This window comes from Phocoena phocoena, chromosome 2, assembly GCF_963924675.1.
Source record: "Phocoena phocoena chromosome 2, mPhoPho1.1, whole genome shotgun sequence".
NCBI lineage: Eukaryota > Metazoa > Chordata > Mammalia > Artiodactyla > Phocoenidae > Phocoena > Phocoena phocoena.
Genome location: NC_089220.1, coordinates 87,967,393 through 87,994,761, shown reverse-complemented (window position 1 = coordinate 87,994,761; position 27,369 = coordinate 87,967,393). Strand labels below are relative to the sequence as shown.

Sequence of the window (27,369 nt, the reverse complement as noted above, 5' to 3'; positions counted from 1 at the left end):
TGTGCTTGTTTAGAGTGCCCATACTTTATGCTTTCCTTTGCTGTGCAAAGCTTTTAAGTTTCATTAGGTCCCATTTGTTTATCCTTGTTTTTATTTTCATTACTCTAGGAGGTGGATCAGAAAAGATCTTGCTGCGATTTATGTCAGAGAGTGTTCTGCCTATGTTTTCCCCTAAGAGTTTTATAGTATCCGGTCTTAACATTTAGGTCTTTAATCCATTTTGAGTTTATTTTTGTGTATGGTGTTAGAGAATGTTCTAATTTCATTCTTTTACATAAAAATATGGAACGCTTCATGAATTTGCGTGTCATCCTTGTGCAGGGGCCATGCTAATCTCTGTATTGTTCCAATTTTAGTATACATGCTGCCGTAGCAAGCATTGGAGTGCTCATACTATGTTCTGGTCTTTCCCTGTCTTTGGCATTCAGCTATAGCTGACCTGTAGAAGTTCAATTTGTCAAAGACTCTACCACGCAATCTTTATAGGTACAGTGTTATCCTAAGAAGGGCAGTTATCTGATAAATAACTCCCAGAAGAAACACTCAGATATCCTGAAGGATAAATGGAAGCATGTGACACAACATGAAGCTTACAGGAGAGTATCTGATATTGAAAGTAGTTGGATTACACATATACCTTGTGTTGCAATACGTATTTCCCTGAGAATCTGGAGAAAATCAAGAGGTATGAGAGGTAAGGGCACAGGCTTTGAAGTCTGTGCCTGCGTTTGAATTTGCCTCTGTCAGTCACTTGGCAGCTGTTTGATGTTGGGCAATTTATTTAACCTCCCTAAGGCTTAATTTCTTCATCTACATGAGATTTGAGATTCTTTTAAGAATACCTCCTCAGGACTTCCCTGGTGGCGCAGTGGTTAAGAATCTGCCTGCCAATGCAGGGGACACATCCCTGGTCTGGGAAGATCCCACATGCCCGGAGCAACTAAGCCCGTGCACCACAAATACTGAGCTTGCGCTCTACAGCCCATGAGCCACAACTACTGAGCCTACGTGCTGCAACTACTGAAGCCCGTGCGCCTACAGCCCGTGCTCCGCAACAAGAGAAACCACAGCAATAAGAAGCCCGCGCACGAAGTGTAGCCCTCCTCGCTGCAATTAGAGGAAGCCTGCGCACAGCAGCGAAGACCCAACTCAGCCAAAAATCAATCAATCAATAAATAAAATTTAAAAATAAATTAATAAATAAAATTTGTCCTTATTTAAAATAAAAAGAATACTTCCTCATAGATGAGTGAATAAGATAACATACATGAAGCTCTTAATCTGGCACATTTAAGCACTCAGTAAATAGTAGCTATTATTAAGTAGAGTGGAAGTTATTTTCAAATTAATTCAGTCAACAAATATTAATTGAGCATTGTCAGGGGCAGGGCTGTATGATAGTCCCCCTCCGCTTATACTTTATCTTTCATGTGAACTGAGTTTTTCTCTGTGGGTTCATTAATATTAAAATGATAACTTTATCTTTTTCGAAACAGCAGATTTGTTACATTATCTACTAAGTCCTAAGCAAGTCTCAGAGGCTCCTCCAAAAATAGGAATATTGGTGGTAATGTCTCTTACAAGCCCATTGTTTAATTCTTGATGTGAGCAGTAGTTACTGTTTATTTTTCTGCTCTAAAAGAGAAATTTCCTTAGCTTTCCTTAAGAGAAATCACTTAGCTTTGAGGTTAATTTTTGTAACTTTTTGAAGATAAAAGTGTGTTTTTAACACCAGAGTCCTATGCTATATATTTAAAGAAGTATTTCCCCTTTGCATTTTTAAACAACTATTAATTTGGCCTCACTTGAAAGAATGCTGTTGGTTCCTATAAACAGGCATCAGTTCCACTCTAAATAAAGGTATTTTAATTTTTATCTGTCCTAAGACTGAGGTGACCCAAAGATGACGTACAAATGGCCAATACGCACATGTAAAGACGATCAACGTCATTAGTCACTGGGGCAATGCAAATTAAAACCACAGTGAGATACCATGTCACACCCACTAGGATGGATATGATCAAAAACAATGGACTTACAAGTGTTGATGAGGATGTGAAGAAACTGGAACCCTCACACATTGCTGGTGGGAATGTAAAACTCGTATAGCCACTTTGGAAAACAGTTTGCCAGTTCCTCAGAATGTTAACCATGGAGTTAACATATGATATAGTGATTCGACTCCTAGATATACATCCATGATCAATGAAAAATACATTCACAAAAAAACTTGTACGCAAATGTTCATAAAAGCATTATTCATAATAGCCCAAAATGAAAACTATACACATCCATCAACTGATGAATAGATAAATATAATGTGGTACTGAACCAACTTTAGCCACTGGGGACAGACACCAAAAACGACGGGAACTACGAACCTGCAGCCTGCACAAAGGAGACCCCAAACACAGTAAGATAAGCAAAATGAGAAGACAGAAAAACACACAGCAGATGAAGGAGCAAGATAAAAACCCACCAGACCTAACAAATGAAGAGGAAATGGGCAGTCTACCTGAAAAAGAATTCAGAATAATGATAGTAAAGATTATCCAAAATATTGGAAATAGAATAGACAAAATGCAAGAAACATTTAACAAGGACCTAGAAGAACTAAAGATGAAACAAGCAACAATGAATAACACAATAAATGAAATTAAAAATACTCTAGATGGGATCAATAGCAGAATAACTGAGGCAGAAGAATGGATAAATGACCTGGAAGATAAAATAGTGGAAATAACTACTGCAGAGCAGAATAAAGAAAAAAGAATGAAAAGAACTGAGGACAGTCTCAGAGACATCTGGGACAACATTAAACACAGCAACATTCGAATTATAGGGGTTCCAGAAGAAGAAGAGAAAAAGAAAGGGACTGAGAAAATATTTGAAGAGATTATAGTTGAAAACTTCCCTAATATGGGAAAGGAAATAGTTAATCAAGTCCAGGAAGCACAGAGCGTCCCATACAGGATAAATCCAAGGAGAAATACACCAAGACACATATTAATCAAACTGTCAAAAATTAAATACAAAGGAAAAATATTAAAACCAGCAAGGAAAAAACAACAAATAACACACAAGGGAATCCCCATAAGGTTAACAGCTGATCTTTCAGCAGAAACTCTGCAAGCCAGAAGGGACTGGCAGGATATATTTAAAGTGATGAAGGAGAAAAACCTGCAACCAAGATTACTCTACCCAGCAAGGATCTCATTCAGATTTGATGGAGAAATTAAAACCTTTACAGACAAGCAAAAGCTGAGAGAGTTCAGCACCACCAAACCAGCTTTACAACAAATGCTAAAGGAACTTCTCTAGGCAAGAAACACAAGAGGAGGAAAACACCTACAATAACGAACCCAAAACAATTAAGAAAATGGGAATAGGAACATACATATCAATAATTACCTTAAATGTAAATGGATTAAATGCTCCACCCAAAAGACACAGGCTGGCTGAATGGATACAAAAACAAGACCCATATGTATGCTGTCTACAAGAGACCCACTTCAGACCTAGAGACACATACAGACCGAAAGTGAGGGGATGGAAAAAGATATTCCATGAAAATGGAAACCAAAAGAAGCTGGAGTAGCAATTCTCATATCAGACAAAATAGACTTTTTTTTTTTTTTTTTTTTTGCGGTACGTGGGCCTCTCACTGTTGTGGCCTCTCCCGTTGCGGAGCAACAGACTCTGGACACGCAGCCTCAGTGGCCATGGCTCATGGGCGCAGCCGCTCTGTGGCATGTGGGATCCTCCCAGACCAGGGCACGAACCCGTGTCCCCTGCATCGGCAGGCGGACTCTCAACCACTGTGCCACCAGGGAAGTCCCCAAGTAGACTTTTAAATAAAGACTATTAGAAGAGACAAAGAAGGACACTACATAATGATCAAGGGATCGATCCAAGAAGAAGATATAACAATTGTAAATATTTATGCACCCAACATAGGAGCACCTCAATACATAGGGCAAATACTAAAAGCCATAAAAGGGGAAATTGACAGTAACACATTCATAGTAGGGGACTTTAACACCCCACTTTCACCAATGGACAGATCATCCAAAATGAAAATAAATCAGGAAACACAAGCTTTAAATGATACATTAAACAAGATGGACTTAATTGATATTTATAGGACATTCCATCCAAAAACAACAGAATCCACTTTTTCTCAAGTGTTCATGGAACATTCTCCAGGATAGATCATATCTTGGGTCACAAATCAAGCCTTGGTAAATTTAAGAAAATTGAAATTGTATCAAGTATCTTTTCCGACCACAATGCTATGAGACTAGATATCAATTACAGGAAAAGACCTGTAAAAAATACAAACACATGGAGGCTAAACAATACACTACTTAATAACGAAGTGATCACTGAAGAAATCAAAGAGGAAATTAAAAATACCTAAAAACAAATGACAATGGAGACACGATGACCCAAAACCTATGGGATGCAGCAAAAGCTGTTCTAAGAGGGAAGTTCTAAGAGGGAAGTTTATAGCAATACCATCCTACCTTAAGAAACAGGAAACATCTCGAATAAAAAACCTAACCTTGCACCTAACACAATTAGAGAGAGAAGAACAAAAAACCCCCCAAAGTCAGCAGAAGGAAAGAAATCATAAAAATCAGATCAGAAATAAATGAAAAAGAAATGAAGGAAACGATAGCTAAGATCAATAAAACTAAAAGATGGTTCTTTGAGAAGATAAACAAAATTGATAAACCATTAGCCAGACTCATCAAGAAAAAAAGGGAGAAGACTCAAATTAATAGAATTAGAAATGAAAAAGGAGAAGTAACAACTGACACTGAAGAAATACAAAAGATCATGAGAGATTACTACAAGCAACTCTATGCCAATAAAATGGACAACCTGGAAGAAATGGACAAATTCTTAGAAATGCACAACCTGCCAAGACTGAATCAGGAAGAAATAGAAAATATGAACAGACCAATCACAAGCACTGAAATTGAAACTGTGATTAAAAATCTTCCAACAGACAAAATCCCAGGACCAGATGGCTTCACAGGTGAATTCTATCAAACATTTAGAGAAGAGCTAACACCTATCCTTCTCAAACTCTTCCAAAATATAGCAGAGGGAGGAACACTCCCAAACTCATTCTACGAGGCCACCATCACCCTGATACCAAAACCAGCCAAGGATGTCACAAAGTAAAAAAACTACAGGCCAATATCACTGATGAACATAGATGCAAAAATCCTCCACAAAATACTAGCAAACAGAATCCAACAGCACATTAAAAGGATCATACACCATGATCAAGTGGGGTTTATTCCAGGAATGCAAGGATTCTTCAATATATATAAATCAATCAACGTGATACACCATATTAACAAATTGAAGGAGAAAAACCATATGATCATCTCAATAGATGCAGAGAAAGCTTTTGACAAAATTCAGCACCAATTTATGATAAAAACCTTGCAGAAAGTAGGCATAGAGGGAACTTTCCTCAACATAATAAAGGCCATATATGACAAATCCACAGCCAACATCATCCTCAATGGTGAAAAACTGAAAGCATTTCCACTAAGACCAGGAACGAGACAAGGTTGCCCACTCTCACTGCTCTTATTCAACATAGCTTTTGAAGTTTTAGCCACAGCAATCAGAGAAGAAAAGGAAATAAAAGGAATTCAAATCAGAAAAGAAGAAATAAAGCTGTCACCGTTTGCAGATAACATGATACTATACATAGAGAATCCTAAAGATGCTACCAGAAAACTACTAGAGCTAATCAATGAATTTGGTAAAGTAGCAGGATACAAAATTAATGCACAGAAATCTCTGGCATTCCTATACACTAATGATGACAAATCTGAAAGTGAAATCAAGAAAACACTCCCGTTTATGGTTGCAGCAAAAAGAATAAAATATCTAGGAATTAACCTACCTAAGGAGACAAAAGACCTGTATGCAGAAAATTATAAGACACTGATGAAAGAAATTAAAGATGATACAAATAGATGGAGAGATATACCATGTTCTTGGATTGGAAGAATCAATATTGTGAAAATGACTCTACTACCCAAAGCAATATACAGATTCAATGCAATCCCTAACAAACTACCACTGGCATTTTTCACAGAACTAGAACAAAAAATTTCACAATTTGTATGGAAACACAAAAGACCCCGAATAGCCAAAGCAATCTTGAGAATGAAAAACGGAGCTGGAGGAATCAGGCTCCCTGACTTCAGACTATACTACAAAGCTACAGTAATCAAGACAGTATGGTACTGGCACAAAAACAGAAAGATAGATCAATGGAACAAGATAGAAAGCCCAGAGATAAACCCACGCACATATGGTCACCTTATCTTTGATAAAGGAGGCAGGAATGTACGGTGGAGAAAGGACAGCCTGTTCAATAAGTGGTGCTGGGAAAACTGGACAGGTACATGTAAAAGTATGAGATTAGATCACTCCCTAACACCATACACAAAAATAAGCTCAAAATGGATTAAAGACCTAAATGTAAGGCCAGAAACTATCAAACTCTTAGAGGAAAATATAGGCAGAGCACTCTATGAGATAAATCACATCAAGATCCTTTTTGACCCACCTCCTAGAGAAATGGAAATAAAAACAAAAAAAAACAAATGGGACCCAATGAAACTTCAAAGCTTTTGCACAGCAAAGGAAACCATAAACAAGATGAAAAGACAACCCTCAGAATGGGAGAAAATATTTGCAAATGAAGCAACTGACAAAGGATTAATCTCCAAAATATACAAGCAGCTCATACAGCTCAATATGAAAAAAACAAACAACCCAATCCAAAAATGGACAGAAGACCTAAATAGATATTTCTCCAAAGAAGATATACAGACTGCCAACAAACCCATGAAAGAATGCTCAACATCGTTAATCATTAGAGAAATGCAAATCAAAACTACAATGAGATATCATCTCACACCTTTCAGAATGGCCACCATCAAAAAATCTACAAACAATAAATGCTGGAGAGGGTGTGGAGAAAAGGGAACACTCTTGCACTGCTGGTGGGAATGTGAATTGATACAGCCACTATGGAGAACAGTATGGAGGTTCCTTAAAAAACTACAAATAGAACTACCATATGACCCAGTAATCCCACTACAGGGCATATACCCTGAGAAAACCATAATTCAAAAAGAGTCATGTACCAAAATGTTCATTGCAGCTCTATTTACAATAGCCCAGACATGGAAGCAACCTAAGTGTCCATCAACAGATGAATGGATAAAGAAGATGTGGCACATGTATTCAATGGAATATTACTCAGCCATAAAAAGAAACGAAATTGAACTATTTGTAATGAGGTGGATGGACCTAGAGTCTGTCATACAGAGTGAAGTAAGTCAGAAAGAGAAAGACAAATACCGTATGCTAACACACATATATGGAATTTAAGAAAAAAAATGTCATGAAGAACCTAGGGGTAAGACAGGAATAAAGACACAGACCTACTAGAGAACGGGCTTGAGGATATGGGGAGGGGGAAGGGTAAGCTGTGACAAAGCGAGAGAGAGGCATGGACATATATACACTACCAAACGTAAAATAGATAGCTAGTGGGAAGCAGCCGCATAGCACAGGGAGATCAGCTTGGTGCTTCCTAACCGCCTGGAGGGGTGGGATAGGGAGGGTGGGAGGGAGGGAGATGCAAGAGGGAAGAGATATGGGAACATATGTATATGTATAACTGATTCACTTTGTGATAAAGCAGAAACTAACACATCATTGTAAAGCAATTGTACTCTAATAAAGGTGTAAAAAGAAAAGAACCCATCTGAAAAAAAATGACAGCTCTGAATTACTTATTAAAAATAAGTAATTACATATATTGTAGGCACAGACATGAAATACTCTCTGTCCCCTCTCCTTCTAACAATATAAATGTTAAACCGAGTTCTCTAGTTTTGCACAAATCTGCAGCAATTAAAACTTTGCACTGTTTGGGAGCTACTTTTCTAACAAATGTATCTTTATCAAATTGAAACAAAATTTTAAATACATGAGATAGAAGGGAAAAAATTCCCTGTAGTCCTCCCTCATTTCTGGCCCACATTTATCTCTATTTTCATGACTGAGTTTCTCAAGCCAGGGACACATGGCCGAAGACAATGAAACGACAAGTATTCCGAAGAACACGTAACAGGCTAGTGGGTGGACCACGCAGCACCCCGGGGAGCGGATGACCTGAGTTCCAGACTTGGTCCCCTCCAGGCTCCATCCCGGTGTTGCCCTAAGAAGCCACCTAAACTTGAGGTGGTTTCGTTCACTGCAAAATGAGGGGAGTGGATCAGTGCACAGAGATGAATTTAAACGTGAGACTCTACTCACGCTTTGCATATTTAAATCTATAAATGTAAATTTAAAACCATACATGTATATATCATTACTTGACTCGTCAGAAATCGCGTCCTCCTCCCCGTCCCTGAGACTGGGGGCCTGGTTCGGCGGACCCGGGCGGGGCTGGCGGAGCTCTGCAGAAACCAGTGGGCGGACTGACAAACTAACAGAGGGCCAGCCCGGGGGACTTGACCCCGCGTCCCCCGCTCTCCCTGCCGTTCCTAACTCCCGGGCGGCCCCGCGCGCAGCCGTGCGCTCCGCGGCCCCGCCACCTGCTCCCGGCAGCCAATGGGGCGCGCGGGAGGAGGGGGGGCGCGCGGGAGGAGGAGGGGGCGGCCGGGGCGGGGCGAGTCTACAAAAGGCCGAGCACCGGGACACCCTGCTGCGGGCGCGCTCTCGGGGCACTCGGAAGGAGGTGGCTGAGCGCTGGGCACAGTCGGCTTGTGGACCAGGCGGGCACGAGACGATGCTGCGGGTGCGGTGTCTGCGCGGCGGGAGCCGCGGCGCCGAAGCGGTGCACTACATCGGGTCTCGGGTGCGTGCGCCGCCGCCTCATCGGGCAGCCGCGTGCTCTCTTCCCCCTCTCCTTTCCTGGCTTTCCCCCGCCAGCCTTGCACGACCCTGTCCTTTCTGGGCCCCCTTGGAAGCTCGGCTTCAGGAGCCTTTGCCGGCTGCCGAAAGCTTGGCGGTGTTCCAGGGGAAGGGGGCGTGCGTTGGGGCCACACCCAGTGGGCACAGCTGCGGTCTACGCGCCTCGGGTTGCGTTGGCCGTCAGCGCGGGGGGCGCGGCCCTCCCCAGCCGGAGGGGGCGAGGGCGACAAGCAACACCGCTTAGTGAAAAAGGGCGGCCTTTTGGCGGCTCATCGCTATGGGTGGGCAGAGAGTTGGGCTTGCGTGTACCGTGGATGGACGGGAGAAGGGGCGAAATGGGACTCGGGGACGGAGGGGGAGCGAGCAGGCTCATTCCAAGTGTAACGTGGAGTCCTGAGTCGCGAGAGGAGTTGGAGCGAGTTCGGTCTGTACCCAGATTTCTGCCCGGTCCTGCCCTCCGCTTTCCTGGTATGCAAGCACGCGCCTGCAGCAAACCCTCCCTAGCTCCTGGGACGGGAATAGCCAGGCAGTTTGGCTTCCGCCAGCAACTGGCTTCAGAACAGCTGTCACTCCCTCCTGCTTTTTAGTCTCCACCCTGGCTCCCCTCCTGCCTCCTTCCTAAGGCTTTTAACAGAACCGGATAGAGATTTGTGGGGTTGAGGTTTGCCCAGTGTATGAGGGACTCTCCCTGATCTAGAGTTTATGGGCTCTAGATTTTCAAAAGCCTTTTTTGAAGTTCTTAGATCTCCTTCCTAGTTGTTTAAGTTTGTACCTGGGTTAGTTAATCCTTATCTTGCCTAGGGTACTGTGGACCATCTGTAAAATAAGCCTATGGCACTTGGTCACTCTCTCATAATTGCAGTGCCAAATAATGTGAAGTGTGTGTCAGTGAGGACAAATTGATGGTTTGAAGCTGATTATTCTGAAAGAGAAAGTCATTTAAAATGCTTCTATAGTTTCATTTGCGTGGGGCGGGGGAAGAGGATCCTAATACTAGTAACCTTTGGTACTGAAAGGGACAGGAGGCTCCCTCCCCCAGCTGGACTTGGCAGGGAGATCCGGAGCCACTTTCTGTGGTTTTCTGGGAAGAAGGGTGACCCATCATCTGCAGAAACTTGCTTAAGGCTTGATTGCAGAAAACCATTCCGAGATGTAAATGGGGGTGTATGGTCTTTGGGGACAAAATCTTCTGAGAAGTTTTAAAGAGTTATACCAATTAACATAATACATAAAAAGATAATGTATAAATAAACACAGAAGTAAAATCTGTAACCCCACTACCCACCTATCCACTAACATCTCGGTTTACATTCTCCTAAAAGATTTTAAATGCCTGGCTGTGTTATCCTGGGTTTTCATCCTACCTCTACTTCCCCCTCCCCCAAGTACTGTGCAGGACCACACAATAATCTTTTCTTTGTTCTTGGAAGCTTGGAAGAACTGTAACGGGATGGGTGCAGCGAACTTTCCAGAGCACCCAGGCAGCTACGGCTTCCTCCCGGAATTCCTGTCCAGCTGATGACAAGGCCACTGATCCTCTGCCCAAGGACTGCCCTGTCTCCTCTTACAACGAATGGGACCCCTTAGAGGAAGTGATAGTGGGCAGAGCAGAAAATGCCTGTGTTCCACCATTCACTGTGGAGGTGAAGGTAAAGCCAGGGTTTCACATGTCTGAGCGGGTTCATTCCTCATGGTCTGCAGTCTGGCTTCTGCTCCCACTCTCCTCTGTAACTGTGTTCACTTTAGCTTACCCAAGACTACCCAGATCCAGTGGCTGATGATATCTTACTTGGCATCTCTGCAGTATTTGACACTATCTACACCAATGATTACTCCCTCCTTCAGGTTTGGGGAGACCGTTTCGGGGGGGGTGGGGGGGATATTAGTTCTTTCCCTATTCCTCACATCTTCTTCCTTTACGGTCTGTAATGTTGGGCTGAACAGAATTTCACTGTAGCTGTTCTCATAGCTTCCTCCCACCCTTACACTCTGGTCCAGATCTCTCTCCTGAATTCTGTCCATATGAACACGTTAAATTCCTTGCTGGATATTGCCACTGGACCTCAAACATGGCACATTTGAGTTCAGGTGCCAGCCACTCTGCAAAACTGGGACGTTCTTCATTCCTTCCTTTCAGTTTTGGGCATTCTTATTTATTCAAGCTAAAACTTTTATTTATTTCTCCTTCAGTCACATCCTCCACATCCATTCTCTAAGATCGAACGAGTCTTTTATCAAAATGAACCTTACCTCCATCCCTCTGCTACTGCCTTAGGTCAGGAGCTCATCTACTGCCTGGACTATTGCAGTGAACTCCTAACTGGTCTCCCCTATTTGCTGCACTCTCTAAACCACCTCTAGCTTCTATCAGAGTAATTTTTTTTATATAAATTTACTTATTTATTTATTTTTTGGTGCATTGGGTCTTCATTGCTACATGTGGGCTTTCTCTAGTTGCGGTGAGCAGGGGCTACTCTTCGCGTGGTGCATGGGCTTCTCATTGTGATGGTTTCTCCTGTTGCGGAGCATGGGCTCTAGGCACGCAGGCTTCAGTAGTTGCGGCACGTGGGCTCAGGGCTCCAGAGTTATTAGCACAAAAGAACTTGTTTTCCATTTGGAGAGGGATGATGTTTATTACGTAGAAATGAAGACTAATACTAAGTATCTTATGGCAACTAGCTGGCAAGGCAGTTGAATTCAAATACCAGGCGAGCTAAGGGAAAAGCAATGACCAAATGCTGAATAGTTAGGAAGTCTTCTTCCTAAACGAAGAAAATAATTCTTGAGTTAGACCTTGAAGAGAAGGTAATAGAAAAAGTCATAACTTCTTCTAGTTGTTCTGAAACTACCTTTGGTTTTGATATTTGAAATTTGATGAACAGATTAATTTATGTATCATCCACATGTTTTAAAAAGGCACGATCTTTTTAAAGTCTTTTTTTTTTTAATAAGTTTATTTTACTCGTTTATTTTTGGCTGTGTTGAGTCTTCGTTGCTGGGCGCAGGCTTCCTCTAGTTGTGGTGAACAGGGGCCGCTCTTCATTATGGTGCGCAGGCCTCCCATTGCGGTGGCCTCTCCTGCTGTGGAGCACGGGCCCTAGGTGCGTGGGCTTCAGTAGTTGTGGCTCGCGGGCTCTAGAGGGCAGGCTCAGCGGTTGTGGCGCACGGGCTTAGCTGCTCCGTGGCATGTAGGATCTTCCCAGACCAGGGATCGAACCCGTGTCCCCTGCATTGGCAAGCGGATTCTTAACCACTGCGCCACCAGGGAAGCCCTGAAGTCTTTTCTTGAAAGGAAGTCCCATCCCCTAACCATTTTAATTGGGTGGAATTAAATTTCAAATTCAGACAATAGTTTATCCTTCTATTTGTCTTGAGAATAATTGACTTTTATATCATGTGATCTTACGGAATCAGAATTCTAAGACATTATTTTGAATTCTTTGTCACTTGATTTATGATTTTAGATTTTGAAATTTCATGGACTTTTGGAAGGTGTGCCAGGCTGAAGTCAGGAGATCAGGACTGAATTAGGTATTTGATAAAAGCTTATTAGCTAATCTCAGTTAATCAGCTATTTGACCTTGTGATCTTGATTCCACAGATTTCTGGGCCTCACTAAAATGAAGATATTAAGAGGGTTGCTATCTACCTAATGAGATTAAATAGGAAGGTAAAAGTTACATGTTACTTATTTTTAAAGGACAAAACTACAACTCATTATAGTTGTATGGATGCAATTTGCCAAGTCTCTTGAGGGTATAATAATTGTAGATAATAGTAGCTTTAGCAGTATTGATTTCATTCATTTGTCTGGTTATTTCTGCTTTATGACACATAAGAAACTAGGTATCGAGGGAGAGGAAATTAAATCTAAGACACGCATGGCCAACTAGAAGGTCTTACCTTCTAGTTGGAGAAAAATGACACAGATATATTAATCAGTTTGGGACCAATGAAATATAAAATAGTGTAGTAAACCATTTATAGGCAATTAGAGCATAAGATATGTTGGAAGACGTAAGTGCTAGAAAAATTTTATGGGAATGAGGAACATAGTCATCAGGAAGCACAATTTTTGAAAGCTATGTGGCTTTTTATTCTGCAAACATGGTGAATACTTTCCATCAAATATGTGCTTTTTGTTTTGCTTTTGTCTTTTTTTTCTAAAGCCCTTGATAAAAGGACCTTTTAAAAATACAAAGTCGAGTGGGATGAATTGGGAGATTGGGATTGACATATACACACTACTATATATAAAATAGATAACTAATGAGAACCTACTGTACAGCACAGGGAATTCTACTCAGTGCTCCGTGGTGACCTAAATGGGAAGGAAATCCAAAAAAGAGGGGATATGTGTATACGTATAGCTGATTCACTTTCTGTACAGCAGAAACTAACCCAACATTGTAAAGCAACTATACTCAAATAAAAATTAATAAAAAAAATACAAAGTCGATCAACATTAAGGTAATATCAGTTTGCAGCTGGATAAATAATGTTTCTATTGAGATTTCCTAGCCTTCCAAAGACAGTATTTAAAATTCATTTGGCAAACACCCCTAAAGGATTTTAGGCTCTGAAAGACTATCAGGTTTCTAGGAGTGCAGCCACATGTCTGCAACAGATTATTAAAAACATCCCATGCTAAGTATTTAATATAGTGTTTTTTTTATCTTGCAGACACTTGGTAAATGATTGCTAACTTACTTAGCAGGGTTGTAAAGGAAGTGTAAATAATTTCCAACTATCTCTTGGAAAATGTAGTCTGGCCTGATCACTCAGACTTTGTCCACCCTTAGCCAGAGTATGAACTATACAAGAGCATTCACACTTGTTCAAATAACTTTTTTCTCCCAGGGAAGTTTATATTTATCAAGCAAGCTTCACTCTGCACAAATAGTCACATGGGATACTTTGGAATGTGTCCAGCAAGAAAACATGGCTCTGCAGCAGAAACTGTTTCACCCAGTGTTAAATTTTCAAAGACTTCTTGTCCCCTCGTGGACTGTTAGAGATGTGCCTGGCATGAGAAGGAGGAAGTGGTGAATGGATGAGTAGTACCAGGATGTGTCTGAGAGGAATATAAAGAGTCATTATTATCCTCTCCTCTGGTTGCTACTGCAGGACCTCCTAGGAGTAGAAAACAGTAGAGTGCTCTTGTTTTGTTCTGCTTTTTAAAAGAGTGGATTGATCTTAACAAGCAATCAAATTTTTAATTCTGATAACATTTTTCATGGGCCAGAAATCGAGCTTATTGTTTACCTATAGATCTTCAAAAGTAAAGCAACTAACTGATCATTTAGACAGGGTTTGGCAAGGTTTTTCTTTACAGGGCCAGATAATTAATGTTTCAGGCTTTGCAGACCATAGGTCTCTGTCACAACTACTCCACTCTCAACTCTGCCACTGTAGTGCAAAACCACCACAGGCCATATGTAAATGAGTATTTCTATGTTCCATAAAACTTTATTTGCATAAACAGGCAGCAGTCCAGATTTGGCCCATGGACTTTAGTTTGCCAGCCCCTGTTTTAGAGCTTCACTGGCATCTCCCTGTTTGCTGAAGACCTGTTTTTCAGATTCTTATTCCCTCCCCAGCAGGCTCAGCTCCAGCCTAATTGATGTGAACCTAGGTATTGAACTAACAAGAGGCAGGTCTGCTTCCATATGTTTGATATTTATCAGGCTGAGGTGAAAGTGGAAGTAGAGACATATAATCTGGAAGAGACATGGTCTTTGACATTAAAGAGCTAGACATCTAGATAGCCTGTCTCATTACCCAGTTTCCCCTTCTTTATGGCACTTACCATAGTCTGTCTGAAGTTATCTGATTTGTAATAATGGAAACCTTATCGGACATGATTAGGGCTAGTGGTTGGTTAATCAATGATATAAGGAAACACTTTAAAAACACCTGCTTTAACACAGACGTGCTAGAGAATGGACTTGAGGATACGGGGAGGGGGAAGGGTAAGCTGGGACAAAGTGAGAGAGTGGCATGGACATATATACACTACCAAATGTAAAATAGCTAGCTAGTGGGAAGCAGCCGCATAGCACGGGGAGATCAGCTTGGTACTTTGTTACCACCTAGAGCAGTGGGATAGGGAGGGTGGGAGGGAGATGCAAGAGGGAAGAGATATGGGGACATATGTATATGTATAACTGATTCACTTTGTTATAAAGTAGAAACTAACACACCATTGTAAAGCAATTATACTTCAATAATGTTAAAAATAAGAATAAAATAAAAATACCTGCTTTAAACATTTTTTAAAAACTTAAAACATATAAATGTACGTTGCTTTGCCAATCTTTTGATGAAGGTCCAAGGCTTTTTCTTAGCATTTGGATCTTCTGATTGGAATTCTGCTTTATGTGTCTTAATAAATTATATCCACGTGTGTCTCCTACATTTCCCAATGTATTTTTTAATTTGAGAAATTTGCACATGGAAAACAATCTGAATGAAGAATCCTTCCAGACTTTTCCACTTTTGAAAACCAGTATTTTATAGTTGTTGTACCTACCCTAATTCAACAGTAATTTTTAGCAAATTGATTGAGACTTTTTAAAGCGTTCAACCGCTTTCCATTCAGTTGTCTTTTAAAATGCGTATAACCCTTGGACACTTCCTAAATGTTAAGATTTTTTTTTCAGCTACTTAAAAATTTGGGGATTTGCTTATCAAATCACTTTTTTTTTTTTTTTCGCGGTACGTGGGCCTCTCACTGTTGTGGCCTCTCCCGTTGCGGAGCACAGGCTCTGGATGTGCAGGCTCAGCAGCCATGGCTCACGGGCCTAGCCGCTCCACGGCGTGTGGGATCTTCCCGGACCGGGGCACGAACCCATGTCTCCTGCATCAGCAGGCGGACTCTCAACCACTGCGCCACCAGGGAAGCCCTCAAATCACTTCTTTTTATGGTGAAAGGACCTGAAGCACTATGAAAGCTTAGATGAATTGGGGAGAAGAGAGGTTGGTGAGGAGAGACACTTTGGCAGGGAAGTGTAGGAAGCACTAAAGGTAGACTTGCACTGCTGCACAGGTTTGCCAAGTGGTGATTCTGTTGAATGAGAAAATAATCAATAATGGCTTTTTAAGAGAAACAAAGCATAGTTGAGAGTATGTCCCTAACCTTTAAGGGAGCAGTGTCCTATTTTCCTACAAAGTATCTTGAAGTGCTGTTTTTTAGACAGAATTCTGGGATGCCTGGGTAGCCCATGGTTTTATCTTCGTTTAGGTGTACTTTTATTCTCTTAAGCTGTTTTGTTTGTTCTCTTATTTGATTTCATTGAGACTGTCTAATGGGAGCATCCATGTCCTATTTTGTCTATGAAGCATGTAAAAAGTGGCCCAAGAGCGTTCCAAGCCCATGTGAGGGCAGACATGCTGTGTGTGGTAAGGCATGAGATCTCAGGCAGAAGGAACAAAAGGTCTCAAAACATCCAGAGAATTTAGAGATCTTCATTCAACAAATATTGAGTGTCTTCCCAGAGTCAGTGTGCTTGGTTCTGGGGACGAACACTGCACCAGATGTGGTCTCAGTCTCAATTCCAGTAAGTTATACAAGTAATTGTTCACAACCTATGAACCTATCTTGAGCTGTAATTTTTTCCTGTAAGTATTTCACTTACTTTCTTCTGGTTCTAGGCCAACACATATGAAAAGTACTGGACTTTTTACCAAAAGTATGGGGGCCATCATTTTCCCAAAGATCATTTGAAAAAGGCTGTTGCCGAAATTGAAGAAATGTGCAATATTTTAAAAATGGAAGGAGTGACAGTGAGGAGGCCTGACACCATTGACTGGTCCTTGAAGTATAAAACTCCTGATTTTGAGTCTACGGGTAAGTGATACTGGATACTTAAACTGCTAGGGTCTTAATTTTATTTCTCTCAATCTGTAAGGAGAAAGCTCTGATTATTTCTCAGAGATCCCTTTGTTTTAATAATCCTTCAAAACTTTAAAGATTATTTAGGAACAGTTTGGTTCTTTTTGGTAAGACTTAGATGTACACATTTTAAACTCCATTGTAAATCTAGAATTTCCTTGAAAGAAGCAGTTTTTCTAAACTTCATGAGCATTTCCTTACATAAGACCAGTGGATTCCATTTAATTTTCCTCAAGAACAGAAATTAAAAGAGGAACAGAAACATTCCCATCTTATTTTTAACTGACACTGCTGCTGGATTGTTTTTGTGCCTGAGTTCAGTGTGTGTTTTTCTTTTAATATTTATTTATTTGGTTGTGCTGGGTCTTAGTTGTGGCAGGTGGGCTCCTTAGTTGCGGAGTTCGGTGTGTTCTAATTTACAGTTGTATAAGTGATCCTTGGCCCAATTTTCATCTTGTGGTACTGATATTCCCTGAAAAACTCTGTTAGGAGTTACAAAAGGTGAAAACTTGGTGGTTCAAGATGTCTTTGAACAAGAGATGCTTCTTTTTCTCTTTTCTTTTCTTTTTTTTTTTTCTATTTGGCCTGGCTTCATCATCCCCACACAGAATTCATGTTAACAGTCTAGCATGTATCATTTAATATTTTTTCATTTGCGTATAATTATGTACATATACACGTATAGGTTTTCTGTAATTTTTATTTTTTTTGCCAAAGAATGAAATCACATGATATAGACTCTTCTGTCTTGGAAATTAGCATCACTGAAGTTGCTCTGGAACTTTCTGGCCTGACAGGTTTATATGGTGCGATGCCTCGAGACATCCTGATAGTTGTGGGAAATGAGATTATCGAGGCTCCCATGGCCTGGCGCGCTCGCTTCTTTGAGTACCGCGCATACAGAGCAATTATCAAAGACTACTTCCGCCGCGGGGCCAAGTGGACAACAGCTCCTAAGCCCACAATGGCTGATGAGCTTTATGACCAGGTAAGTCCCCAATTATGGGAGAGCTTATTAGTAACTTTTCTAAATAATCCACAGAGACTGAGAGATTCTCTGATACCTTGTATTTATTATGTATTTCAGAAGCTGAGATGACCTACTTTTCGAAAACTGATTGTTTTATGATGAAAATAAGAGTAAACGATAAGTTATAATAACAGTAATAGTAATAGCTAACACTTATTGGTGTTTACCACGTGCCAGATCTTGAACTAAGTACTTTATTTACATCCTCAGTCCTGTTTATTTTTCACAACAACCTCATAAGGGAGTAGTTTCATTCCATTACAGGGAGGAAAACTTGTCTAAAGGCGCACAGCTATTCATTGGTGGAGACAGAACAGTCACTAGGCTGAACTCCAGCCTCTTCTAGAAAAAGAATTTGGTCTGTAGGCCATATTCACAGTAAAAGGAAGTATATGTCTCTTATTAGATCACTTACTATTTGATCACTTATAGAAAGAATCAAAAAATGAAAATTTCTTTAAACCCTTTATGGGTTTGAAGACAGAAGTAAGTAAAGAATCTATTACCCAACCGCATACCCAGTCAAATTTGGTAGGGGATGCATGGCATCGCATTTTATGGTATGAGTTAGGCTCAGGGCCAACTTCCTTTTTCAAAAGAACAGAATGACTTCATCTTGCAGATTTTCAATACTGTAGATAGATACATAAATCATTGGATGGGTCATGGAATATTTTCAGTTTCATTACTGCCTCTGTACCACTTGCTTCCAAGTATCAGGAACTTGTCATGCCTAGGTTTTAATTTTTTTGTTGGTGGTTTGGTTTATTTTGGTTTGCTTAGCATGGGCCTACATCTTCCCATGCCTCTTTCAGTCTAGAACAGGGCCGTAGTATTTCAGGAAATGATGATGTTGAACTAATTTTCTTAGTAATGAAGGCCCTATGAGTCATCTCCTCATGAACCAAGGCACTGTGTGTGTTCATTCTTGTTCCAATTAGGATTACCCCATCCATTCTGTAGAAGACAGACACAAATTGGCTGCTCAGGGAAAATTTGTGACGACTGAGTTCGAGCCATGCTTTGATGCTGCTGACTTCATTCGAGCTGGAAGAGACATCTTTGCACAGAGAAGCCAGGTTGATAAAGGCTACCTCGGAAATTTCTCACTTTATTATTATTACATTTTAAATTTCTGAAATTAAAATATTTTCATCCTATTTTTAGTTATCTAAACATAGAACCAAATCTTTATAGGTTTATGTCTCCTTTTTTATTTTCAGGTGACAAACTACATGGGCATTGAATGGATGCGTAAGCATCTCGCTCCAGACTACAGAGTGCATATCATCTCCTTTAAAGACCCCAATCCGATGCACATTGATGCCACCTTCAATATCATTGGGCCCGGTCTTGTGCTTTCCAATCCTGACCGACCATGTCACCAGGTAGGGGAGTTCTTAGGACTCTGGAAAATCAAGAGAGTTTGGCAACTGAAGGAATTGCCACTATTATTTTAAGCCCTTCCGTGATTTCCTAATGGTTCTAAACGACAGATTCAGCAATGCTCACATTATTATGATCAAACATTGGATTGCTTATGTTATATTTACTACAGGATGTCCAACACTCAGAAATATACACTATAGCCGTGATAATTAGTGTAGTGTCATCAGACTCTGACTTTGGCTGCTTGCTGCTGTCAGAGCCTCAAGTTTGTGCGTATGTGTGTGTCTTTATTGAACAGCGTGGTATTATCTCATAACTTGCAGCCGAGGTTCCTCAGCAGATGAATTGCAAACAAGATGATCTCTGCATGTCTGGGGTAACACCCCTAGGCAGTGGGTGTCTTCTTCCCTCTCCAGTGGGGCTCCCTTCAGCCAGGCCCACCCTGCAGGGGAGGAGCAGAGCCACTGCACTGCAGCAGGTCTATCCCCCCCCTGCAGCCTCCTACTTCTGCCCGCTGCCCCCTACTTCCAGTTGGGCGGTGAGTGATTTTGTGTTATTTGCTGGGCTGCAGTGCGCCATTGCAAAATTCACTATTTTACCATATCACTGTTCATTTCTATTCTATATATTTAGACCAATGACCAAGATTACTTATTCACTTCATTTTATTTATATATAATTTACATAAATCAATTATATATATTATTAAATATTTATTTAATATAATTTATATACTAAGTGGGTATGTGAACTAGGGATGGTTGGGTTATAATAGGTCACTAGGGACAGTTATGGTTCTTTGGGGGTATATTCCTAACATCTGTCTTTATACCATGGTCACAGACGCAAAGTGACAGACTATGAAGTGGATGGACTATGGGTTTGACATAGTCATATTTTGTTTTCTTACAACTAAGTAAGAGGAAATATTTTCATTTTCTTTAATGAGAATTTCTCAAGGAAAATATCTTTGGTCTTTTAAAAAAATCTCTGAAACCTGTGAAAAGCACAAGAATATTTTTAAAAGCTTTAACATTTCTGTTACTTTTTAACTTTAATCTGGCAATCTGAGGACTTTATGTACATTTTAACTAAGATTCACACAAAATCATCCAAATGTTTTGAAATTTTAATTTTTTAATTTTGGCAGTTGAGAAGACAGCTTCTCAAAAAGAATTATTAATCATAAGGGCTATCAGAGACCAAGAATGATAAGAATAGTATCTATAGATTTAAGCCTCTTTGGGTTTGGGGGGTTTTTTTTATTTTGGTCTTGCAGATTGATCTTTTCAAGAAAGCAGGATGGACCATAGTTACTCCTCCAATACCAGTCATCCCAGATGGTATGTTTACTTTTGTATACTCATAGCCTAAAATAATTACTTCAGTGGCCAAGAATCTTTCACCTATAGACAGCAGCCTGCATATTAGCAATTTAGAATATTTCTCTGGTAAGCAGTAAACTGGTGCTTGGCACTACGGGTACTAGAACAAGGCTGGACTTGTGTTCACAACCTCTCCTTCCATAGAAAATGAAAATGAAAAGACAGGAAAAATCAGTACAAAACAATTTGACGGAAAGCAAGAAATGGCTTTTTAAAGACAACAAGACGAAATTCAAATGTGTAATGAGTATGGATTGATTCATAACATTTACAGATAGTCTTAAGATTAAAATAAATTTTCACAGGGAAACTGAACTATTGAAAGAATTGAGCTGTCACTTGAATATTCTTCACTTCTGAATCCTTGCTTTTACCAAGAATAACAGCAGACATGATTTAACGGTTATTGCTATTTTTAGATCACCCACTCTGGATGTCGTCCAAATGGCTTTCCATGAATGTCTTAATGCTAGATGAAAAGCGTGTTATGGTGGATGCCAACGAAGTCCCGATTCAAAAGATGTTTGAAAAGCTGGGTATGTACCCAGCATAAATGAAACATGTTCATATTCAAAAATATTAAATGAGAAGAAATGACATGCTAGGTCTGATGTATGATTTATCTAATTAAATTTCTGTTCCTTTTAGAAGTACCAAGTTGTTATTTTGTAGGTGGACAATATACTTGTTTTCAACAGTCACCACCTCAAAAGGTTGGAGATGCATCCCAGGCTCCTTAGACACCCCCTGAGCAATAGGTTTATCAGTCTTCTATGACTTATCTAACTTCCTGGTGCCCAAGTGTGGAGAGCTACCCCTTTGCAGATAAGCATATAGATGATTTGGCCCTTCGCCAAATAAGAAATTGTTGGGGTCCTTTAAAAGTAATTTGTCATTACATATTTTAAAGGATGTATAAGGATACAGATACAGAAGTGACTTATCTGTGTGATAAGCACTGTGAACAAAGTAATGAAATACAATAGAGGATGTCAGTAAATCATTTCAGCTTTGAACTAAAAAGCAGAACTGGTTATTACTTGGGTGGGAATTTGCTTATCGTGGTATTCAAAATTTAGACCAGTTATTCTATACTGAGAAAAGCGTTGAAAGAATTTTCATATCGCTGTTATTAGGGTGCAGAAGTGTGTTTATCACTATCATTCTACTTGACATATCCTAAGTGTCAAATAAAGCCAGGCAGTACACTTATTGAAATCAAGTCATGTTTTGATTTATGTCTTATATTTCAGGTGTACTACTCAGAAGATATTGTTTGCCCCTTTGAAACATCCCTCTTTAATGAAGTATCAGTTTAAAAAGATTAGCCCATTAGTTTTAGATTGAGCCCAATCTAATGATTTCACCTGTAATGCTATCCCACTTTTTTTTTCGTGGCTTTTGTTAAATAAGCCAGTTGCTTGGGTTCAGTTTCCTGTCCTTTAAGATTTTATTGTTTCTCAACTTAAAATATTATTAAGTACCAAATATCTGATTTATAATTTTGTTTTTAATAAAGTCTTTTTGAACATAGGGAACTTGTTAAAGCAAATTAAATTCTCTCCAGTTCAAGGTTATATGGCTCTAGCCATCTGACTAAGATAGATATGTCTTTCTAGCAAGAAACACATGCTCATTGTTAAAAGCCCACTTCTTATCCCAAGCCCACTCCTGAGCCCGTGTCCAAACCCTGTTTTTACTCTTCAAAGCCCTGCTCAGTCTTACTTTCTCATGAAAGGCTTTCCAGATGACTCATGCTGCCTTTCTAACTATACCAGTGGACCCTTTAGCAACTCTGTAGCTTAGCTTTCCTCTCAAAATAATGGATTCCTTGAGAGAGGAGAATAGATTTTCTTTTTAAAACCCCATTATGCCAAACACAACAGATTCTTCCAAAATACCATTGGTTGACTGGGCCATGTACATCATAACCATATTAATACAAATGGTGCTGGATTAAACTAATTGCCTGAGTAGCTCTGATACCTGTATGACCATACAACCCAGATGAACTCTGTTCCATTGTTTCCTTAAGGTGGCCTGGTCAAGCTAATTATGTCAGATAAACTCTGCTTGTATGTGGGCAGGTAAAGTCAACTTTTCAGGTTGGCTAAATTATACTTTTCTTACTAAATTGACATGGTAAAATTAGAAACAGTCTGACAAAGTAGTTAAAGCATAATTCTAAAAGGCCTTGAAATTTTACTATTTGGATTGTTTCTGAACGTTTGTCAGATATATCCGCTCATGAAACCTGTTGACTTGTGAATAGTCAGTAGAACAAAATAGACTTCAGAGTCTCTGCTGACTTTCTGGTGAAGGTTTTATATTAGCAGTGGAATAGATCAGATGAAATATAATTGACGAATAAAATTGAAAGACTATCCTGGGGTGGACTTATGGGTTAGAACCACAGTATTCCTACCCATTTTTAGGCTCATTTCTATAGAAGAATCTTCATGTGAGTCCATCTAACTGGCCACGTCTCTCTCTTTCCATGCAGGTATCAGTACCATTAAGGTTAACATTCGTAATGCCAATTCCCTGGGAGGAGGCTTCCACTGCTGGACCTGTGATGTCCGGCGCCGAGGCACCCTACAGTCCTACTTTGATTGACCAGGCCTGCTGGGGCTTGGGGCTGGGCCTCAAATAAAACTAGGAAGCTTAGGGATAAGGTTCATTCTCCTGCTTTAAAAAGTGCATGAACTGTAGTGCTTTATACAATCATATCCATAACAGGGGTCTTAAGCCTGGTTTATTTTTATTATTTTTCTTTGATAAAAGGAAAATAACCTGTGCTAGATCTTACTCTCTTCTCCTAAATATTTTACTGTTTGGCTTCAAGCATAAAAATTTGGTGAATGTCTACCAAAACAAAAATTAGTCATTTGAGTAACTTGGCTACTAATATATTTAACCATCTACCTCTGTTTTTAATTTTCTTTCCAAAAGGCAGCTTGAAATGTTAGTCCTAATAGTCACTTTTTTTTCCTTTTTGCTAAACTTGTGAATGTTTGTATCACTTCTTTTTTCTAAACTTGTGAATGTTTGTATCACTTCTTTTTTCTAAATAAAAGACTCAGAATGTATACAGATCTTATAGAACCAGTAATTGTCTCTTTTTCTAATAAGGAATTTTTAATTTTTTGTTTTTAAAAATAACCTAGACTATTGCAAACATTTAAGTGAATTTTCCATGAATATTTTTAATATTCTCATCTCAACATTGGTGATATTTGCTATTAAAAACCTTTTCGTACAACTTACCTCATTTCAAGTGATTTATTTTAATCTCTTTTTTCTTCTTTGTCCAGAATTTTAGAGGAATATTTAGTGCAATAGGATATAACTATCAGTTCCAATTCCTAAATTTTGATGTTCAGTATCTAGTGGATACATTGCATCTTTGGTAATCTAAGATTTGTTTACAGATGTGCAAATTATTTAAAGCACAGACTTTAAAAGCATTAAAAAAAAAAAACTAATGGAGGTAAAACCTACATGCGATGTGAAATAATTTTAACATTGGATACGGTACATGTATTTTTATTCTAATAAACTTTTGTGTTACAGAATGGGTTTTATTAGAGTTTGGCATCAGTCTAATCATTTTAAGCATAAGTAAATTATGGGAATATAGCTCTTGGAACAGTGTTCTAATGCTTTGAATTATTCAATATATTCACCTCCAGTAGATAAAAATTTAAACCTAATGCTTGTATTCAGAAATGTTTAGCAGAGTCAGATTTTATTTATTAATTAATCCAATCAGTCAACAATATCTGAATGTCTTCTGAATATAAGGGACTAATCCTAGGCCCCAGAAGAGGAAAAAAGTCTCCATTCTCTAGATACTCAGTATTTTGACCCATGAAAAATCTGTGGGGTGAGGATGGGGGGAGGTGTACTTTGAAGTGGTCGTGGGTTTCGACCGTGCCTTTGTAGCCTAGTGTCTTTTTTCACACACCACAGAAATACCTGCCCATTCTACACTCGACTGAATCCTGCTTAAGAAACCTTACAGGGGCTTCCCTGGTGGCACAGTGCTTGACAGTCCGCCTGCCGATGCAGGGGACACGGGTTCGTGCCCCAGTCCGGGAAGATCCCACATGCTGCGGAGCGGCTGGGCCTGTGAGCCATGGCCACTGAGCCTGTGCGTCGGGAGCCTGTTGCTCCGCAACGGGAGAGGCCACAACAGTGAGAGGCCCGCAAAAAAAAGAAACCTTACAATCACGTGGATTGGTGCACAGTTAGGGGATATATTCCTGGGTCTAAATACTACTCTGCAATTCTATTACACACCCCTCCACATTCTCCTCAGTGGCTCTTCCAGACCTTCACTTTGTTCTCTTATCATATTGCTTCATTTTTCACAGAGAAAATAGAGGCCATCAGGTGTCAATTCCCTCAGCTTTTCTGCTCCAATTCTCTATAGATTTACCTGCATTTGCATTCCCTGGTTAAATTCTTTCTCTCCTTGCCTGTACTAGCTAAGCTTCTAAAGAGAAAAGTTGGGTCTTCCTCTCAGCACTCAACTGTACTTCTCAACCCTCTACAAAGACACTTCTCTCACTACTGCAGAGAAAGAGGTGAACCTTTTGACCAGGTCTAATCCACACAACTGTCCTTAGATTCTAATCTTTCTCTCCTCTTTCAGGAACTGGCTTCATCAGTTATCATCTTTCTTATAACTCCAGCCTGTGTGTGTGTGTGTGTGTGTGTGTGTGTGTGTGTGTGTTTTCCCTCAGCAAATAGTCATGTTCAAAATAATCTTCAAAACAAAAACTATCCCTCTGGCAATGTCACTGTCTTTTAGAGCTCAGTTTCCAGAAAGAATACATCTACTGATATGTCCACTTTTTCACCTTTTATTTACTCTTCAATCTCTTGCTATCTGATTTCTACCTTATTGCTTCAGTGTACTGCTGAGAACCCTGACCCAAGTGTCATTTCCAGTGGACACAATTCAGGCCTTACTGACCATTCCTTTGAAGGTCTCTCCTCTTTTGGGTTTCTGAGGTACTGCTTTCTCCCTCCCGGGTTATCTCACCTGTGCACAGGTCTTACCCCCTGCATATCCACCAGTAATTCCCAGAGGCTACGTGGGAGGGGAGGCCCTAAGCCTGGACCTTCTAGTCTAGGCCTGGCCCTGAGCCCCAGGTCCTGTTCCCAACTGTCTGTGGACATTATCTGGATGTGCAAAGGCACTGCAGGCTCAACACTATCACAACTGACTCAGTTGGCCAAGCCATCCTGGACTCTTCCCTCTTTCTCATCTCATCGTGTTTCCAGCATTGGCCTTTTGCATGGTTATTAAATAAGACGATTACTTCAACAAAGATAGCTCAACTGAATGATTTAATAAAGTCTCTATTTTTAGATCCTTGGCACTGCTTGTGGTGTCCCCTCTTGTCAAAGTTGTAGAGGAAAACAGAAGCAGCCTGGTGTCCACCACACAATTGCTATCAGGTTTCTTTTCGTCATCCACCAGTCCTGCAACCTGGTGGCTTCTCTGGTATCTGTAGCAGGCAGAAGGCCCACCATTTGCCGCTTTAGAGTCACGGTTTCCAGATCACTTGCCAACAACTGCAGATTGCCATTCTTCCTAGGGACCACCAAGCCTTTTGTAACTCGATGTCTGAGGAAACAGCTGTGCATATTAGGACGAACCTACTGTCATAAAAAATGAACTAAATTTAAATTAAAATATCTAATATTGCCAGGGCAGGTCTAGTTCCTTGTAAAAAAGGTATTTCTTTCAGGAATAGCCTTTTAAAAATAAAGTTCATGGATCTGACCACTCTAGTGTGTTAACTTGCAACTACATAGGAATACCACCCAATAGTTCAGAAGAATGTAAAAATACAGTACCTCAGATTTTTTTGGGTCAACGTTTTGGATGTAGAGGATCTTTTTTTTAAGAAATTAGAAGAATATGAAAAACATTTAGATTCCCATCACAGTGCACCAACAGTAACAGTTAAATGAGGTTTGACTGCTAAAGTCTCATAGGACTTAAAATGACAGTGCTTATATATCTATATAGTTTATTACAGGAAAAGGACACAGTATAGCAATAGTATTAAAGATATGCATCACAGCCAAAGGCCATCTCACAGCAAAGAGTCCAGGGCAGCCAAGCCCGACCTGCATTTGTTAGCCCTCTGTAAGGGCTGTCTAGACACACTTTCTCAGATCTGGAACCACCAATATGAGCACGGACCATCTCAGAACCAAGGAGCCCAAGGTAGAGTCTCAACCAGGGTTTCTCATCCCCTGTTGGTCACGTGGGCATATACTTGCTATGTAACCAGTTCCAATGACAGAACCCTCTGGGTGTCTCAGACCAGGTGCAAGTCAATTTCACTGTTATCAATAAACAATGTCAACAGCTTGCCTTGAAACTCCTCCCACCCATGGTTACAAAGCCGCACTAATAATCAGTAGGTGTTATGCCTGGACCAGAGGTCGGTGTCAGGTGGGTACATTTCTTATTTTAGTAAAAGAGTTCGGGCCAATTTCAGGTCTGCAGGAATTAACCCTCACAGCACGGACTAACCCCTCATCCATGGTCGAGACCATTTTAGGACAAAATGGTCACTCTTAGTTTGAGAGCCATTACTTGCTTGACGATATATAATCAAGTAGACAATCAAAATGTACATGAAGATTCCATGCATTTGTAATAATCCGTGGGCAGCTGG

The 27,369-nt window shown here is 40.1% G+C and overlaps 1 protein-coding gene and 1 non-coding gene across 2 annotated transcripts; one reads left to right on the top strand and one right to left on the bottom strand.

The window, feature by feature from the left end:
* Positions 1-276: 276 nt before the first annotated feature.
* Positions 277-380, bottom strand: LOC136119473 (U6 spliceosomal RNA). Its single transcript, XR_010655475.1, has one exon. It is a non-coding gene; the product is annotated as a U6 spliceosomal RNA (small nuclear RNA).
* Positions 381-8,842: 8,462 nt separating this feature from the next.
* On the top strand, positions 8,843-23,281 carry GATM (glycine amidinotransferase). The gene is made up of 9 exons (XM_065871842.1): positions 8,843-8,911; positions 10,398-10,616; positions 16,621-16,816; positions 17,659-17,849; positions 18,833-18,970; positions 19,115-19,279; positions 20,560-20,623; positions 21,085-21,201; positions 23,169-23,281. The coding sequence occupies exons 1-9, from the start codon at positions 8,843-8,845 to the stop codon at positions 23,279-23,281; spliced, it is 1,272 nt and encodes a 423-aa protein (XP_065727914.1).
* Positions 23,282-27,369: the final 4,088 nt, after the last annotated feature.

What these genes read in the sequence shown, in the direction of transcription:
- GATM (XM_065871842.1), top strand. Translation starts at nt 8,843, where the DNA reads ATGCTGCGGGTGCGGTGTCTGCGCGGCGGGAGCCGCGGCGCCGAAGCG. An exon ending in TGCACTACATCGGGTCTCGG is followed by an intron (nt 8,912 to 10,397) that starts GTGCGTGCGCCG and finishes TGTTCTTGGAAG; the next exon opens with CTTGGAAGAACTGTAACGGG. An exon ending in CATTCACTGTGGAGGTGAAG is followed by an intron (nt 10,617 to 16,620) that starts GTAAAGCCAGGG and finishes TTCTGGTTCTAG; the next exon opens with GCCAACACATATGAAAAGTA.